The 19,138-nt window shown below is 46.0% G+C and overlaps 2 protein-coding genes across 11 annotated transcripts in view; one reads left to right on the plus strand and one right to left on the minus strand.

Moving 5' to 3' along the window:
* The window catches only part of recql5 (RecQ helicase-like 5), a 103,511-nt gene extending 102,657 nt beyond the window's left edge, over positions 1 to 854 (minus strand). For 9 of the 10 annotated variants that reach the window (XM_069929320.1, XM_069929318.1, XM_069929316.1 and 6 more), the window contains exon 1: positions 711 to 854. In XM_069929320.1, coding sequence (XP_069785421.1) covers positions 711 to 819 — 109 coding nt within the window. In that variant the 5' untranslated portion in view covers positions 820 to 854. The remainder of the gene's footprint in view (positions 1 to 710) is intronic. The other variant, XM_069929319.1, reaches the window with a different exon arrangement.
* sap30bp (SAP30 binding protein) overlaps positions 775 to 19,138 on the plus strand; it is a 113,388-nt gene continuing 95,024 nt past the window's right edge. The window contains exon 1 of the mRNA XM_069929325.1: positions 775 to 1,014. Coding sequence (XP_069785426.1) covers positions 891 to 1,014 — 124 coding nt within the window. The 5' untranslated portion in view covers positions 775 to 890. The remainder of the gene's footprint in view (positions 1,015 to 19,138) is intronic.

Consider the following 19,138-nt stretch of genomic DNA (forward strand, 5'->3'; position numbering starts at 1 on the left):
GGAGAGAGAGGAGGGCGGGGGGGGGAGAGAGAGGAGGGCGGGGGGGGGAGAGAGAGGAGGGCGGGGGGGGGAGAGAGAGGAGGGCGGGGGGGGAGAGAGAGGAGGGCGGGGGGGGGAGAGAGAGGAGGGCGGGGGGGGGAGAGAGAGGAGGGCGGGGGGGGGGAGAGAGGAGGGCGGGGGGGGGGAGAGAGGAGGGCGGGGGGGGGAGAGAGGAGGGCGGGGGGGGGGAGAGAGGAGGGCGGGGGGGGGGGGAGAGAGGAGGGCGGGGGGGGGGGAGAGAGGAGGGCGGGGGGGGGGGGAGAGAGGAGGGCGGGGGGGGGGGAGAGAGGAGGGCGGGGGGGGGGGAGAGAGGAGGGCGGGGGGGGGGGAGAGAGGAGGGCGGGGGGGGGGAGAGAGGAGGGCGGGGGGGGGGGGGAGAGAGGAGGGCGGGGGGGGGGGGAGAGAGGAGGGCGGGGGGGGGGGGAGAGAGGAGGGCGGGGGGGGGGGGAGAGAGGAGGGCGGGGGGGGGGGGGAGAGAGGAGGGCGGGGGGGGGGGGAGAGAGGAGGGCGGGGGGGGGGGGGGAGAGAGGAGGGCGGGGGGGGGGGAGAGAGGAGGGCGGGGGGGGTGGGCGGACCGCCGGGAGGCAAGGGGGGGGAGGCGGCGTACTGGCGGGAGGCAAAGGTGGGGGAAAGGGGTTAGCGGCTGAGTGGAACCCGATCGGGAAGCTCACCTTCTACCACGGCCCTGACCGCGCTCTCCTGCCGCTCAGACCGAAAGGAGTGGAAGCCGAAAACGTTGTTGAGGGCCGAGCGAAGCCGCTCCTGGCCCCTGCGACACATCCCCCACCAAGGCAGCGCGGCCTCTGGTCGCACACTGTCGGCGTCACTGGCCCCACGCGCCCGCGGGACGCATGCGCACTTGCCGGGAGTATGACGTCTGCAAACATCGCCGAGACATGGCGGGCCAGCGGAATGTGCTCTCAACGCTGAAGGATTATGCGGGGGATTCGGACTCGGACAGTGAAATAGAAACAGGTGAGGCCCAGGATGCGGGCGTAGTCGGAACTGGGGAGAGGTGAATGGCTTGAGATAAATTAGACGTTATTTAATCGTGGTTCTGCATTGAGTCTCCAAGCGCATTGCTTTGATCTGAAGGCCTCAGTTGCAGGAAACGCTGGAGAATCTCCGCGGGTCAAGCAGTGGACTTTATATAGCAAAGATAAAGAGACATAACGAATGTTTTAGGCTTGGTGTACAATCTGGTGATCAGAGGTGGAGAGGGTGAGCAAATTAAGTTATTGGGAGTCACTATCTCGGAGGATCTTTCCTGGATCCAACACACCAATGGCATCGTGAAGAAAGCACGTCAGCGCCTCGACCTCCTCAGGAATTTGCGGAGGTTTGATATGACACCAGGAACCCTGGCAAATTTCTACAGAGATGTGATGGAAAGTGTGCTGACCGGCTGCATCGCTGTTTGGTATTGGGACACTAATGCCACTGAGCATAAGGCCCTCCAAAAGGTAATGGACGGAGCCCGGGACATCACAGGCAAAACTTTCCCCACTGTTGAGAACATCTAGGGGGAACGCCATCAGGGAGCAGCAGCTCTGCTCTCACGGCTGCCATCAGGAAAGAGGTAGAGGTGCTACAAGACACACCCCCCGGATCAGAAATAGCTGCTACTGCTCCACCATCAAACTCCTCTACAACAAACTCAATCAGGGACTCATTTAGGACTCTTACTTTATTATTTTTATTCTCCTTGTGTTGCACAATCAGTTCATTTTACTTTTTAAAAATCTGTTTATAGTTCTTTATTTGTTTACTCTGAGTACTGTCTTTTTGCACTATCTCTAAGTGGTGATTCTGCTTCACCAGCAGGACAAAGAATCTCAAGGTTGTTTATGATATCGCGTCTGTACTCTGACAATAAATCTGAAATCTAAAAATATGGCAGGTGACTAAACAAAATGATGGAGGGTGAGAGGGGGAAGAGCACGGCCCCAAAGGCAGGAGATGGATAATAGAAGGAGGGCACACCAGCGAACGGGGTGGGGTGGAAGGAGAGATGGCTCTGAATGGAGAGAGAAGAGGGTGGAAAGCTGGAGAAAAGGAAACCGAGAGTGAGAGAACAGGGAGTAGTCTTGCAGAATCTGGAGAGGTCGATGTTAATGCCACTTGCTTGGAGAAGGCCCGGATGAAATATTAGGTGGTACTACAATTTACGGATGGTATTGGTTTGGCAGTATATGAGGCCATGAACGGGCATGTCAGTATGGGAGTGTGGTGCAGAATTGAAATGGTGGGCCACTGGAAGATCCCTGTCTTTGATGCTGAGAGCGTAAGTACTCAGAAAAACAATCTACCAGTCCATGTCAGATGAAGAGAAAGCCACAACGGGAGCACCGGATGCCGTAGATGATTCTGGCAGATTCTCGTGAAGTGCTGCTTCACTTGGAAGGATGGTTTGCAGCCCTGAATGGTGGTGAGGGAGTAGGAGTTTGTGCCATTGTGGCACTTTCTGCGATAACAGGGGAATCTGCCAAGAGGCGTTGGGTAGGAAGGGATATGTGACCGAGAGAATCCCTATGGAAGGAGGAGAGGGGAAGATGGTTGGGTCAAGTTGTAGGTGGTGGAAATTCTAGAGGATAATATGTTGGATGCGGAGATTTGTTGGATGGAAAGTGAGGGCAGTGGTATTCAAACTTTTTCTTTCAACCCACTTACCACCTTAAGAAATCCCTTACTAATCACAGAGCACCCATGGCGTAGGGAATACTTAAAGTGGTATGTGAGTGGAAAGGAAAAGGTTGAGAACCACTGTTTTAATTGTTCCTCATTGACTCATTATGTGCATGGTTTCAGAACTCCAAAGGAAATGGACTAATGCCAATTTTTCTCAAGCAAAATATTTCAGTAACAATTGGGTCTAGAGCAGGGGTGTCAAACTCAAATTCACGGAGGGCCAAAATTAAAAACTTGGACTAAGTCGAGGGCCGAACTAAATATTTATTGAAAATTTTCAACAACATCTGCATGTTTTCTCTTCTTTCAACATATGTAATGTTAAACTTTAGGATATAATTTTAGGAGGATAATGTTACAGGTCAGGAGTAGGTAGCTCAAGTTCACCCTTTGCTTGACCTGAGGGAAACACATTTGGTCCCTGTGGAGATGTAGTCAGCATTCACAGGCTGTGTCCATTTTGGCCTGCATCAGGACTCAGCATTTCCTGCTCACTCCTCAGGCTCTAGGCCTCTATTCACCCTCGACCCACCATCCCTCTACCTGACCAGTCCTTTACACAACCTCTACTCACCCTTCACTCCACTCACTCTGCCTCTACCCACCCCATCCTATACACGCCCCTCTACTGCCTTTCCCCTCAACCTGTTCCTCCCTCTACCCGTCTCTCACCCTCTAATCACCCCTCCCCTACTCGCCCTGCCCCTCCCCTTTTACCTCTTCCCTATCCACCCCTCCTTCTACTCATCCCTCCCTCTAACTGCCCCTCGCACCACCATAACTTCCCCTGCCCATTACTCCTCACCTACACCCTCTGCCCACCCCTGCTTACCCACCCACTCAGGCCCAGCGCGCTGCCGATCAGCCTTTGCGGACAGCCACCATCTCTCTCTTCACATGCAGGGCCGAACCAGCCATCCCTGGGGTCCGCGCGGGTGCAAGCGCTGAAGGCCGTGGCGACCGGGAGAAGTGCGCTCGCGCTGTGGAAGGGCCGTCCGGTGCCAGTCGCGCGGGGCTCGCGCTGCCTGGGGGCCGTGCCCAGCCTGCCATGCCCGTCGCGCCGACAGGAAATCACAGCTGCTCGCCAATCCGCCGCACCGCACGACTGTTGGGAGAAGTGACTGGTTGTGCGTGGAGCCTTCCAACTGGCTTGCCGGCTGATGACATCGACAGACTTACAATGGGGAAGGATGTGCAATGAAGGGGGAGGATGGTGGGGGTGACATTACCAAAAAACAGCATCGGCTCTCGCTGCAGGGCGGGCCACCTCTAATACATTTTTGAAATGATCTTGCGGGCCAAATATAATTATATAATTTGGCTGGGGGAAAGGAGTTAGCGGCTGAGTGGAACCCGATCGGGAAGCTCACCTTCTACCACGGCCCTGACCACGCTCTCCTGCCGCTCAGACCGAAAGGAGTGGAAGCTGTGTGGATAAAAAAAAATTGGCTTGCAGGAAGAAAGTTGAGAGTAGTTGTGGAAGAAAGAACTGTGATTTTTTTTATATATAAATGATTTGAATGACAGGTGGAAGGATGGATCAGTGCATTGGCGGATGACATGAAGGTTGGAGGAGTTGTACAAGGAGCTGAAGTTGCCGAAAGTTACAAGAGGAAATAGACAGGATGTAGAGTTGGACAGAAAAGTGACAGATGGGATGCAATCTGCATAAGTGTAAGGTGATGCATTTTGGAAGAACAAATTATACGGCTGAGTACAGGGTTAATGGTTGGTTACTTAAGAGTGTGGATGAGCAGGGTGACCTTGGAGTTCAAATCCATACATCCCTCAATGATGCCACACAGGTTGATAGGATAGTTAAGAAGGCCTATGAGATGCTGGGATTCATTCATGGGGGATTGAGTTCAAGAGTCGAGAGGTCAAGTTGCATCTCAACAAATCTCTGGTGAGATCACACTTGGAGTATTGTGTTCAGTTCTTGTCACCTCATTATAAGGAGGATGTGGAAGCTATGGAGAAGGTGCAAAGGAGATTTACCTGGATTGGGAAACAAGTCTTATGAAGCAAGTCTGACAGATCTGGGACTTTTCTCTTTGGAGCGTAGAAGACATGAGAGGAGACAATAGAGATCTACAAGATTATGAAAGGCATAGATAGGGTGGAGAGCCAAGTGCTTTTTCCCCAGGGCAGGAATGGCAAACACCAGAGAACATGTGTACAAAGTTAAGGGAGGGAAGTTTAGGGGAGACATCAGGGGTGTTTTTTTGCACAGAGTTGTGGGTGCCTGGAATGCCTTGCCTGAGATGGGGTGGGGGCTGAAACATTAGGGTCATTTAAGAGACTTTAGACATGTATCTGACGTTTCAAAGATCAACACAGCACACTGAGATGTGGTGCTTCATTCATTCTTTAATATAAAATGGTTCCTCATGATACACAGTATGTAAGAGTGAGAACCTTACATACCCTCACAGGTGGAAATACCTAACACTTCCCCTCCCACAAAATAAGTGCATTATGCAAATAACATATGGGCAGTATTCTTACTAATACACAATAACTATGTTGTGTCTGTAGACTAAGGGTGAAGATTATGAGCAAGTAAGTATGATGTGTTGGATCACCAAGTTATTGGACATAGTCTTTAAGTCACTCTGGAGAAAGTTTTTCTTTCTCTGATCGTCTCAAAGAGGTAGATTCCACCAGGGTACTTTGCGACTTCTCCGGACTCTTTGCTTTTTGGTAATAGCTCGGTTGATGGGGAGGACTGTGAAGTTTGTCTTTGGCGACACCCCCCCCCCTCCCCCCATTCAAGCGTAGCAAAGGACTGTAGGATTGAGCAGGACGTGGTAAAGGGCTGCTTGGTTGAGTCATGGGGCTGCTCTGAGCAGTGCTCTATTGAGTTATGGGACTGCTTGGCTGAGGGTAGCTCGGTTGAGACGGAGTTTCATTTCTCGAAGATGCTTCCAGAATGTTGACAGTAGCATGGGCCTACGGAATTTCATCTGGGACCTCCTCGGGATTGTGAGCCGTGGGTGTGGTCATAGGATTGTTAGGAATTAAAGTACCTTTAAAGAAATTGCTCGAGACAAAAATTGAGAACAAAGAACATTTATTACTACAACAATGCAAAGTTGGGTGCTTCCCCTTACCCTGGGAATACACACACATACTGGGGCTCACCCAACTTTTATACAGTTGATTTCAGTGTAGGAATACCCTCCCCCTTACATTCTTCTGCCTCCTGCTGGAGAGGTTTGGCATTAGGCAATCCTGCCTGCCTACGTGCAATTTCAGTATACTTGGAGAACCAGGGGGGGTTATCCTGTCGGTGTCCCTTCATGTCATTGTCCTTATTCACACCTTCCTGATTCTCTGGGCTACAGTCTCTTGATATGCAGAGTTGACTCATTCTATCTAGGGTTGGCTAATTTCATATGTATAAATCTGTGTATGGTTAGCTAATTAGAAATGTATGACTTGGTACTTCTGTCCAGGGCTAGGAGACCCTTATCTGATCCAGACTACCTCAACTTCCTACATTCTATTGTACCTTACCATTCCTTATCTTAGTCCTATGGTCTTGTCACAAAGGATAGAAGATTCTTATGTTAATCGTGCTGACTCTGCTTTCCTGCATCCTAAGCCCCAAACTTATCCTGTTTGAACTGGTTTCAGCCATTTTACTGATGAACTTTAGTTTCTTCCATGTTCATAATTTTAGGTCAATTTTCCCATCTCTCACAATCCTCACTTTTCTTTTAGATCAGTAATACTGATCTTTCACCATGATCAGTGTTACTGATCTTTGGTTCTCTACTCTCCCACTCCCTGCACTTCTCCCAACATTCAGGAGCTGGCACACAGTCCCTGCCTTTTCCATGTTACTCATCTACTATTACTTTAACTGCTTGCATCAAAATGTTAGCCTTTGCTTTCTGCTTATCCTCAGATGTCTGGACAAATGCTTTTTGTGTGATCTGTAGAAGCTGGGTTATTCCCTGCTCATGCCAATTTTCTGTCTTTTGTAATTTTCTCTTAATGTCTGGGGCTGAGTTGGTAACAAAACCTGTTAGTACCAATTGTTCCCCTGCTGGGGATTCTATGTCGAGACCCCCATATTGTATATATATTTGGTCCCAAAAATTGGTCTAACTGTTCGGCACATCCCTGGGGATCTTCTATCAGGGAGGTCAGTTCTTTCTTAAAGTTACACACTTCAGTACTGGTCAGGGGCACATTTACGAAACCGAGACCCTCTCTCATGGGAACTTCCCGCAGTGGTCTCATCCAATTGGTTTCTGGCTTATTAGGTCTGGGTTCCTGCTCCCTGGGAAATGAATCAAAGGGTTCTGCCCTTTCTTCCTGAAGAGTCTCACGCTGTTCTGAATTAAAGTTACCTCTCTCTCCTGCCAACAGAGGTGGTAATCGAGTGCTTTGTGAGCAAGTTATCATACCACTCCTGCTCTCTTCTCTCTTCTCTAGTGGTGGGGGAGGTGGGGAAGGTGCAGAAGGGTAGGCAATAGGAGGGGAAGGAAAGATAGGAGCCGGCATAGGAGGAACATAAGGTGGAGGGAGGGAATGTAACACATCCCAACCCTGTGGTTCAGGGACAAGAGGTTCCTCCTCTCTCTTATTCCTGAATTCTTTCTCATTCAAAACCAGCTGTTCAATGGATCCCTTGAGCCAGCAGGCTGCATATTCCCTGCTCTCAACATTGTCTGGCTGGTTTTGATAGAGCCATAAGTTCAAACTTCACACATCCATTCATCCTCGGATCCGAATTTTGGCCAGTACACGGAGCTCCCTTTAACCGGGTATCCCACCCATTCATTACAACAATATCTGACCGTCGTCAGTTTGTCTTTACCGCGGGTCTTTCCTGTGCCCCACTCAGATAACATCATCCCAAGCGGGCTGTACGTAGCTATCTGGTGGTCACGTCCTGTGTCAGGACTCTCATCTCTACTGCCCGCTATTCCCATACTTAGGAACAAGTAAAATACTCTTACCGAGTTCTGGCAGTACTGCTCTAGCGCGCGTCCTTCCGCCGTTTGTTCTCAATGCCTCTTCTCGGATATCACTCGCTTCTTCCACTGACCAGCCACCCGTCGCCCGTGAGTCCAGCTGAATCAGCCAGGGTGCACCTACTCTCGTCGTCGGGGTACTCTGTCAGTGGAGGGAGTGTGATCCCGGACGAGCCCCCATTTGTTAGGAATTAAAGTACCTTTAAAGAAATTGCTCGAGACAAAAATTGAGAACAAAGAACATTTATTACTACAACAATGCAAAGTTGGGTGCTTCCCCTTACCCTGGGAATACACACACATACTGGGGCTCACCCAACTTTTATACAGTTGATTTCAGTGTAGGAATACCCTCCCCCTTACATTCTTCTGCCTCCTGCTGGAGAGGTTTGGCATTAGGCAATCCTGCCTGCCTACGTGCAATTTCAGTATACTTGGAGAACCAGGGGGGGTTATCCTGTCGGTGTCCCTTCATGTCATTGTCCTTATTCACACCTTCCTGATTCTCTGGGCTACAGTCTCTTGATATGCAGAGTTGACTCATTCTATCTAGGGTTGGCTAATTTCATATGTATAAATCTGTGTATGGTTAGCTAATTAGAAATGTATGACTTGGTACTTCTGTCCAGGGCTAGGAGACCCTTATCTGATCCAGACTACCTCAACTTCCTACATTCTATTGTACCTTACCATTCCTTATCTTAGTCCTATGGTCTTGTCACAAAGGATAGAAGATTCTTATGTTAATCGTGCTGACTCTGCTTTCCTGCATCCTAAGCCCCAAACTTATCCTGTTTGAACTGGTTTCAGCCATTTTACTGATGAACTTTAGTTTCTTCCATGTTCATAATTTTAGGTCAATTTTCCCATCTCTCACAGGATCATCCACAACTCTCAATTGGTCCATATGTTGTTTCCATATTTTAGTTCCCACCAGCATGGAATTTAATTTTTTTAAGGATAGTGCCTCTCACCCATGGCCCCCTATTATCCCGGTAGTCTCATACCTGTTACTGGCTCTCCCACTTCTAGAGATCTGGTAGGTTTACTTGGAGAAGTGGATTGTTCAGTTCGAAGGCCATTGTTTGGGTGTACTATGGAAAGTCTTGTTCTTAAGTTATGTCCAAACATCAATTCAGCTGGTGTTCCTTTGGTAGTAGAGTGAGGTGTGTTTCTATAGGAAATCTGCAATTTTGTGGCTCCATGATGCATTTAAATATTTCTTTGTTTTCATTGCCTTTTTGAAAGTCTGTACAAAAACATTCTGCTTCCCCGTTTGTGCTTGGGTGGTGGGATGCTGTTAAGAATGTTGAATACTTTCATTCTGTAGGAATAACTTAAAAGCCTCCAATACAAACTGTGGACCATTATTGGAAACCATTTTCCAATTGTCCGGTCTGTTGTTGTTTTCCTCATGTGTACGACCACTGGCCATTTGGAAGTGTGCGTCGACCACATTGAGGAAGTTTTCCCCCCGCGACCGGACCTGCGAAATCTATGTGAATCCTGCTCCATGGATTCGCTTCGGCTTGAGGGGCTCGGAGTTGCACGTCTTGACAAATGCCACATCTTCTGATGAATTGCTCAATGTCCAGGCCTATCGAGGGTCACCAGGCATCCATTCATGCCGACGGCTTCATTCGAACCATCCCTGGAGGGTGGTTGTGATGTTCTGAAAATAGAGCTGTTTGCTATTTTGTAGGGATAATTATTCTGGTTCCACACAATGAACAACCTCCCTCAATTGATATTTCATGGCGTCTTCTATAATAAGGTTTTGGATCTTAACAATATCGTTTTGGCCTCAGGTCACCCATTTGGCCCTTGATATTATAGCTTTTTGTACATTTTTACTGATTGTTTTCACTGTAATAAGTAGACAGTGAAGTTGTTCTTGATTGATAACTGTAGCCTCCGCCGCCCATTTAATTATCTTGCCTTTCAGTTTAACTTCCGGTCGGGGCAGGAGAGAGAGTGCATCAACATGGTTATTTTGTGTTGCTGGTTTATGTTTTAAATCGTAGTTGTTTGCGGTGAGCATTGTGACCCATCTTTGAATTCTTGTTGCTGCTATCACTGGTATCCCCTTTTTAGGGCCTAGATTCAAACTCAGTGGTTTGTTGTTGCTTAATAGGCGCAGTGTCAGTAATATTGTTGGCTACCCAGTGATGATCATAATCATACCAGTTTTCTTCTGACTCCACAAACAGCCCAAACTGTGCCCCCGCCATTTTGAATCTTCTTTTGTTATTTGTGGTTGAAATTGTGGGGTCCACTGTGAGAATGAACTTGCATTTCCCTTTTAAATCTTGACTCCAAAGTCTGGAGCATCAAGAGGGTGCAAATTCCATTCTTGTCACCACTTTGTAATGTATCTGATGTTTTAAGGACAAACACTGAGACGTAGTGCTTCATTCATTCTTTAATACAAAATGATTCCCTGTGATACACAGTATATAAGAATGAAAAGGTCATTATGCTGAGGGTGATGATGTCATATGCATATAGGCGTAAATACCTAACAAGATAGGCACCTAAATGAAGGAAAAATAGAGGGTTACAGGGTAGGATGGGTTTAGTACTAGGGATATATGGGTTGGCACAACATCAAGGGCCGAAGGGCCTGTAATGTGCTGTAGTGTTCTATGTATGGCATGGATATGGTACTGGCGGGGATGTGCACTGTATAACACTGGGGTACTGTATTGGAGAGGAAGGGACTGTAGTAAAAACACTGAAATGCTGGAGGAACTCAGCTGGTCTATAGGAGACAAAGATATATTTCTGACATTTTGGGCATGAGGCCTTCGAGGTAAAATCAGAAAAGACAAAAGCAGGATATATCAGAAAGTCTCGGAATTCAAACAATGGGGGAGGAATCCAGAGCAACAAAAGGTGTTAATTGGATAGGATCGGGGACTAGGTAGAACTTATCACGTCTGTGCGAACGGAGACAGGGAATGGAGGGTCGACGGTGGAAGCTTTAATGAAAGCCAGAGAAATTGATATTAATGGCATCCATTTGGAGAGTGCCTGTTTTGAAGATGAAATGTTGTTCCTCCAATTTACAGGTGGTCTCATTCTGGCAGTACTGAGACCATGGACAGACATGTTAGCAAGGGAATGGGATGGAGAATTGAAATGGGTGGCCACTGGGAGACCCATGCTATTGTGGTGGACAGTGCCGAGGTGCTCAACAAAGCAATCTCCCAGTCTGCATCCAGTCCCTCCAATGTAGAGGAGACCACAGCAGGAGAACTGGATGCAGTAGATGACACCTGCAGAATCACAAGTAAAATGTGGCTTCACTTGGAAGGACTGTTTGGGGCCCTGAATGGCGCTGAGGGAAGTGGTGTGGACGTGTAATCTTGCAGTTACAAGGGTAGGTCCCAAGGAAACAATTGGTGGGGTGGTAGGTGAGGACAAAAGGAATCCTGTCCTTGTTGCAAATGGGGACAGAGGGGCCCAGGGCAGATGTGCAGGTAATGGAGGATATATGGGTGAGTGCCGAGTTGATGGTGATAGAGTGAAAGCCATGTTGTTTGATGAAGGACATCTCAAAATATTTTATTGAGTTTAACAAATCCTACACACAAAGTCTTATATAACAAATAACAGGCCATATATACACAACACAAATTAAATATAAATGTAAAATCGAAAACCTGTCCATATTTGTTTATTTAACAACATTGGACATCTCTGATGATCTGGCATGGAAGCAGATACGACGGAGTTGGAGGAATTGAGAGAATGGAATGGAATCCTCATAGGGGACAGGGTGGGGTAGCCATGGGAGTGGGTGGGCTTATAGAAGATGTCTGTCGAGAGTTTGTCTCCTGAGGTGGGAGACAGATATGTTTTTTACACAGTCGCTGCATTCCAGAAAATTATTTCCAAAATTCCAGAACACAATCTGTGTAAAAAGATCGGAATGGGAATAAGGACTCATTCCTGTTCCATCATTTTACCTCAGGGAGCCCTAGAAATTATTGCGGAACGCCTGCAGTTTAAACGATTGGCAGGAACAGACTAATGAATGGACATTGCAGCACGGGATTTTTAAATGTGCAGCCTGCAGATGACCATGATGTCCAATCACTGGACTAATGCAGAGATCCGCGAGCTCCTCTCCATCCGTGCGGAGGATGAAATCCACCGCCGCGTAAGTGGCACAATGAAGGATGGGCCAACTTTAGATCGTATGGTTATAAAATTGAAGGGAAAGGGGTTTACCCGTGTCAAGGGTCATCAGCAAGTTGAAAAGTCTGCGCAGTAAGTTTCATGAGGTTAATATACAACAATAGCCGGAGTGGCAGGGGGCGATTGGATTGGCCCTATTTTGAGTGTTGTCATGACATCTGGGCTACTAGCCGTTCTGCTCAACCAAAGGCATTAAAGGAGCAACACTGAAAAGCCACCATCCACCAGAGTCAGTACTGAACCTTCAACCTCCACAGACAGCAATCCTGATGCCGATCAAGTGAGTGGCATGGAAACTGAAATGAGCAGTACAACTCCTGCACTTTCGGAACAGCCCGGCAAAACCCTATTTCTTCTCGGGAGCAACACATTCCATCATGTATCATGTGTTCCTTTGTACGTGGGTCTGTCCATAAGGGGCTGTTACGCCACTTCAGCATGTCTTCCTTTGTACATGGGTCTGCCCATAAGGGGCTGTTAAACTAATGTAGCATGTGTTGGAATGCTTCCTAGGCGCAGGCACAGGAGATGTGTGAGGTGGTCCGGGTGCTGGACTGTGACGATTTACTGAGGGAGTGCAAGTGCAATGAGCTGCCCACGGATTGTGAGAGATTGAGGGCAGAGACAAGGGGAGGCAGAGGTGTCTGCCCTCGAGGTGGACAAATGTACCCATTGAGAGGAGATTTCTGGGTTTGGGAACCTGTTCGAAAGATTCATGAGGGAAGTGCAAAACCACAGCTCCATCATGAGGGACATGCTGAATCTGTTATTCTATACTCATCTGCAGCAACTTCCTGTTCTGCCAGAAACGCTCATCTGGCAGTAACCCTCAACAACCACGGAGCCAGTATTTCCATCAGACACCAAGGCAGGGTGAAGTCAGGCAGCTCTCGGACGAATCTTTTCAATCATCCCTTCCTCATCCATCCTCCTCCATTTTCAGTGATGTCACTTGTTGAAGTGGTCATGTATGAGTGTTCCTATTACACATTAGTATGCAGTTGGGTGAAGGTTCGATATTTGAGCATCTGTAATATTTGCACAGTCATAAAGCTTTAAATGCAGTTCAACCACGATTTGATATTTCCACAATCTTAATGCATTAAATGCTGTTGGGGCAAGCATCATTATTTGCACATCTGTAGCGCATTAAATGTATTTGAAATAAACATTTTTATTTAAATTCACAAGTCTGCTGTGCTCTATTACAAGTGCACCATGTACATCTATTGAAAGCAGTCATACATAGTTTGAGTTCCTATAGAAAGGCAAGAGTACAAGATGCAAGTGTTCCACCTTTTACAAGTGAACCATGAACACCTGAATGCAGGCATGCAAGTGTTTAAATTCTAACATAGTGGCATGAATTCAAGATGTAAGTTTACCAAAAAATCTTTTGCATTTGTGCATGATACAGACAGTCATTACCTGCATTTATTTCTTGCAGAGTAGACATGATCGTCTCTCATATCTCTTGGGAGCTATGTTCCTTTCCACCCCGATAGGGAACCCGCTCGGGCTCCTTCGGGAGATCCCGTTGATAGATGTACCACTCGTACAAGAAGTGTTCCTTGTCAATCTCACAGTAGATTGGAGTCAAAAGGCTTTTATTAACTTAAACCTTAGCTGGGGCTCAGAGAGCATCTGGCCTGGATCCAAGCAGGAAGTGATCTGGGGTCAAGGTATTGGGTCGAGACCTTTATTAGGGAATCTCCTGGGAGGGGTCAGAGGGAAGGAAAGGGCAGTCCAGGCCAGTACATACCTCATACCACCACAAATGGTATCCTCAAAACAATATTTTTTATTCATAACTATTAACAATATAATACTTACTTAACACTAATCTTAACATTAACTTAACCCCACCATGGGCAAGTGTGTGTGTGTGTGTGTGTGTGTGTGTGTTGCAAAACCAAAACCATTACAGTTCAAGCTTCATTCTGAAGAGATGATTTTAAAGTTCAGTCAGTTTTGTTTTGAAACTCAGATTGTTGCTCATTGTCAATTATGGAGTGAGTATGAGACATCAGACTTTCTTGCAGAGTAGTTTTCAGAGAAGTGTTTCTTCATACCAATGATTTCCGCCTCTTGCATGGAGATTACAATACGTGTGTTTTCTTTCTTGAAGATTTCACAAATTCAGGTACGAGTCTGACAAAGTAATCGTTATAATAGTTACAATTCAGAAACAAGAATTATCTTTTTTCTTTTGCCCAGAATTAGGTCAGTCACAATTAGCTATTTAAAATGCCACTGCAGCACTGCTCTCTCTCTTGACAAAGAGAAGCAGCAAAATGGTCATCTCTTCCTGAGCCATTGTCAGTCTGTGTTACTCACAGAATGTTACAGCATTTCAATCCTGTGTGGCTTACAGGATGGTCAAGTACCACCTTCTGGTTTCAAAATGTCTCTGTTTTCAGGAATTCTCTGAAAATGTCTTTAATCATGTGACATGACATCATTTCTGTCTTTCAAATTACTTCAAAGTTACTTCACATCTATATGCTAAAAGTATATGACTTATCTCTTCCAAAAGTTTCATGAGCCTGTGCTTCCGATCTGTCTACTGACCACAAGCCAAAGCCTGTTTTTGTTTAAACAGATGCCATCTGAGTCTCCATTTTAACAACATAGGTAAACAAGCAAAGAGCCTTTTGTTTAATTTCCCCCTCCTTGAACAACCCCATTGTCTTAGCTATTCCAATGAACAAACACTTCTTGTTTTATTGGGGTTGCTTATCAGACTTTGTGACTCCAAAAATGGCTTCTCTCTGAGTGTAATTAGGTGTGTCTGTTTGGCCCTGTGTTCAAACCCACAAAATATTGCTAAAAATATATATTATATACCTAAAGATTAAGTAATACAATTCTGTCGCAGTGACATATTTGTCAAAGCATTACATGATCTTAGAGGTCACTAGATGGTCATCATTTAGTCCAGTTACTGTCATTCCCTTGGGCACCAGGTGGCTGAATTGAATCCTGCAGGGACAGTGGACTGCTGCAGTGAGATGTTGAAGATGTCCTCCATCAGCTGGGCCACACAGTTCGACAACACCCAACAAGGTATGTTGTCTGGTCCTGCTGCTTTGGGTGGTTTCCCCCTGGATAGGATCCTCTTCATCTCTGCTGCAGTTATGTTGGACTGTTATTCTTCAGGAGGAGACAAGGCCTTCTTCGGCGTGACACAATTTTACTCATTGAACCATGCAAAGAGCAGTTCAACCTATCAGGAAGGGAATTATCATTGTTGACTTGAAGTCATTTATAGTTTGTCTTTCCTGCCGCAGGTACCTTGTGTTGCCAGTTTCACTCGGGTGTCTGTGGATTCTCTGTGCGTACCCACATTTTGCTTTCCTGATTGCACAGGAGAGTTCAACCTTAGTGATCTTAATGCGATTTTGTCACCTGACCTGAAGGCAGTGACACGAGCTCTGAGCAATGCATGAACCTCCACATCTAGCAATGGTTTCTCATTTGCCCTGACTTTGAGCTGTCACACCCTCACAGTGCTCTCATACTCATCAATGTTGATGTGGTTATTGAAGGTGGCCTCCTCCCTGAAAGCCCATGCTTTCAAAGCAATCCAGCAGTACTCCTGTGGCTTCCTCTGGCGCTTCCATATCTCCCTGTGAACTGATTTTAATTGTTTTATAAGGGGTCTGTTTGCAGGGGTTAACTGAATGGATATGTGGGCTGAGTAACTAAGGTGGGGGCTGGGGCAGCCTTATATGCTCCAGGGATATTTATGTAGACCAGATCAAAGATATTGTCTCCTCTGGTTGCAAAGTTGACATGTTGTGGAACTTAGGCAGGACTGTTTTTAAGTTGACACAATTGAAGTCACCAGCACCTGGGATCAGCATCTCATCAAGGTGAGTTGGTGGGGATGGGTCTATCACTGTTTAACACTGGGGTGGAGTATTGGTGGGAACAAGTCTATGACTATATGACATTGGGGAACAATACTGGTAGGGACAGGCCTGTCACTGTATAAGACTGGGGTACAGTAATGATGGAAATGGGTCTGTCACTGAATAATATGGGGACAGTACTAACTGTCAGTACAATGGTGGGTTACATTCCAGTTTGGTACAATACTGTATCACAATTGGAAATTGTGTCATTTGTACAAGTCTGAATGTATAACACTGCCATTTCATTGTTTAATTTAGTTTTGAATGTATGGCACTGGGAATATTCAAAAACATACTGGGGATTTGTAGGTTGTAATTGGGCAGCAAGGACTCATGGGCTGAAAGGGCCTGTTAAAGTGCTGAATATCTAAACTTAAATTTTAAAATATTGTTATTGTGTACAGATCTGACATAGTGGGAATAGTTGAATGGAGTTCTGAATGTTTAGCACTGGGAATATTATTCATATACACAATCTGCCTTTTTTCTACGGCAGCAGTCCCTTTACATCAAGGCTGGTTGTCACTTATAACACCTCTGTGGCTCCTATGATGGTGAACAAGGCAAATGCATTGCTACAGACAGTTGTATAAATGAGGCAAGATTGCCAGGTGGGGTAGGAAGTTTTTTATTCTTTCCAGGGGGCTTCTGTTTTCTCCTGATACATGGCCTTGAGGTTCTCCGTGGCTTCCCAATTGCTTCTCCGCTCTGGAATTTCTGGGGTCGTTTAATAGGGCCATTGCATTTCATCAGTGAAGCTTAGAGCACGTCCTTAAACTTTTATTTCCCCAGTACATTTTTAGCTCCAAATTCTAGCATCTTCAATCTTGTAGCTCCAACTGATAGCCTCTTCCCATGACAAAGCTCAGAATAGGGGGTGGTTGGGAGTTTGATGTTGAGTATACGGACTTATCAACTCTATATGATAGAGAATAACAGGGTCTTAATGCTATGAATGTTGGTCAGAAGAGGATAGAAAGGTTAATTTGCTTATCCCAAGTGAATTTAAAGGATTTTGCATGGTGTTTATGATGTTTTGCCAGTGAAGTTTGTCTTTCCTTGCTGTACTTGGTGCAGGTCATCCAGGTCTCAGAATTACATTGGAGGGCAGCAGTTGCTGCTGCCTGAGAAGTCCAAGAGTTTGGGGCCAGGTCTGGACTCTTAATCTTCAAATACCATTTTCCTCAATCAAGCAAAGGCAGTGTTGGAATATTGAAGGCAGTGGTGAATTTCAACATCAAAGCCTGCCTTTGCAAAAGATTTCTGCCAAGATATCAGGAGTGAACCAGGTTTTCCAAGGACATGTTGTCAATCAGAATCGTATAGTGCAAAGAGTTAGGTTGTAAGAAGATATTTGCCTTGCAAATGTTGTGCAGTGCTTCCATGAATAAGTCAACTCGGCCTCCAACTGTTCACATTCATGAGTATGGTCTGCATCCTTACAGTTCAATGACTGATATTCAGGGGATGGTTCTGTATGGTCGTTCCTCATTGGTGGAACAGTTTCCCAATATTTCTGAAGATCAACTCCACCCCCACAGGGCAGTGTAATGTTGGGAATATATTTTGCTGAGTTTTGGGCTGTTTATATAACTTTAGAAACTGTATCGTTGAGTATTAGACTGCCTGCATATACAGGAATAAAATTGTTTCATAGAATTCTGACCATCACATCACAAATGCTTAATTCTTTAAAATGGTAGATTCTGGCCATTTAAACTTCTGCTGCCCAATTACATCCAAGTTAACCTACAACCCCGTGCATTTTAGGGAAAACCCACGCAAACACGTGGAGAATGTACAAACACTTTAGAGACAGTGAAAGATTTGACCCCAGGTCGCTGCCATTGATGTTAACCATGTTCGAATTGAACCTTTATAATATTGCTAGTTTTATTGCTGTTATAAACTGGAAATAGTGGATATGGGCTCTGACTTCTTAGGAGCCATATCTTTGTGTCTATTGTTGACTGTATAAAACTGGCAATACATCCCATTATCACTGTGTGCTTTTGGGAACTCGAGCTTTGACTGTATAGCACTAAGAATGGTATTGTTTGATGCAGGTATAACTGCAAAACATTGCAAGTGGTTTGTCATGGGACTGACTTTTTAATACTTGAATGGTATTGTTGGTTACAGGTGCAAATATCAAACTACTGTTTTGATATATATAGCACTGAAACACCCACTGGTTTTCCTATCCAAGTACCTTAAATGCTTTAACTGTATCTGCCTCTATCAGCTCCTCTGGCAGCTCATTCTAGATATTCACCTCCTCTGTGTTAAGAACTTTGCCCTCAGTTTGCCATTAAATGTCTCTCCTCTCACCTTTAACCTGTATCCTCTATTTCTAGATTCCCCTGCCCAAAGAAAAACATTCTTATACCCTCATAATTTTATAAACCTCGACAATATCACCTCTCAGCCTCTTGTGAGAATGTCCAATCTACCCAGACTCTCCTTTGACCACTCCATTCAATATCTCGGTGAAATTATTCCGCCCACCCTTTGCTGGTACTGCACTGTCCTGACAATCCGAACTAAGTGCAGTACAACCAATGCTTTGTACAGCAATTATGCTGACACTGTAACGTCTGCTATTGGCAGCGCTACCGAAATGAAAGATGTCCACCCAGCACAAGGTGAACCAATAACTGAACTTTATTTTGAATTCCTTGTGCTGCTCGAGGAGACCGCCCACTTCCTGTGAAGGGCGCGCTGGCCTTAGGAAGTGACATCAGCACGTCGCAGCGTTACTCCCCGTCCAGCGGTGCTGTCCCCCCAGGCAACACATGTCGCCATCTGTGGGTTTCTCCTCAGAAGGGAAGGGGGCCCACGTCATCTTGTGTCAGACTGGGGCGGCAATTCGGCCCGTCTAACCGTGTGGTCGCTCAGCCCACTACAATTCCTTCAAATCAGTCCCTGCCTTTCCAAGTGAACATACGCTGTGTCCCTCAACATTTTTTCTATCAGCTTTCTGACAACTGGGATAAAGCTGAAATTTTCAGGCTTTTCTGAACTACCTTTTTGAAGAATTGAATGTTTAAAAAGATACAGTGAAAATCTTTGTTTTGTGCATTACTACTTGGGGACAACTAATCTTCAGTCTTCCACTACCTCACCCATGCTTAATAAAGGAGCAAATATCTCTGATATAAATCCCTCAAGCCCGTGGGATTTATTTTTCCTAATGTGCTCTCAAATTACTGCATTTCCCCTTTACTAATGTACTCCAGAATAACAGTATATCACTCCCTTAACCTGTATGTTATCATGGAGTGTAGTTCTAACTGTATTACA

Source organism: Narcine bancroftii, chromosome 3, assembly GCF_036971445.1.
Source record: "Narcine bancroftii isolate sNarBan1 chromosome 3, sNarBan1.hap1, whole genome shotgun sequence".
Lineage (NCBI taxonomy): Eukaryota > Metazoa > Chordata > Chondrichthyes > Torpediniformes > Narcinidae > Narcine > Narcine bancroftii.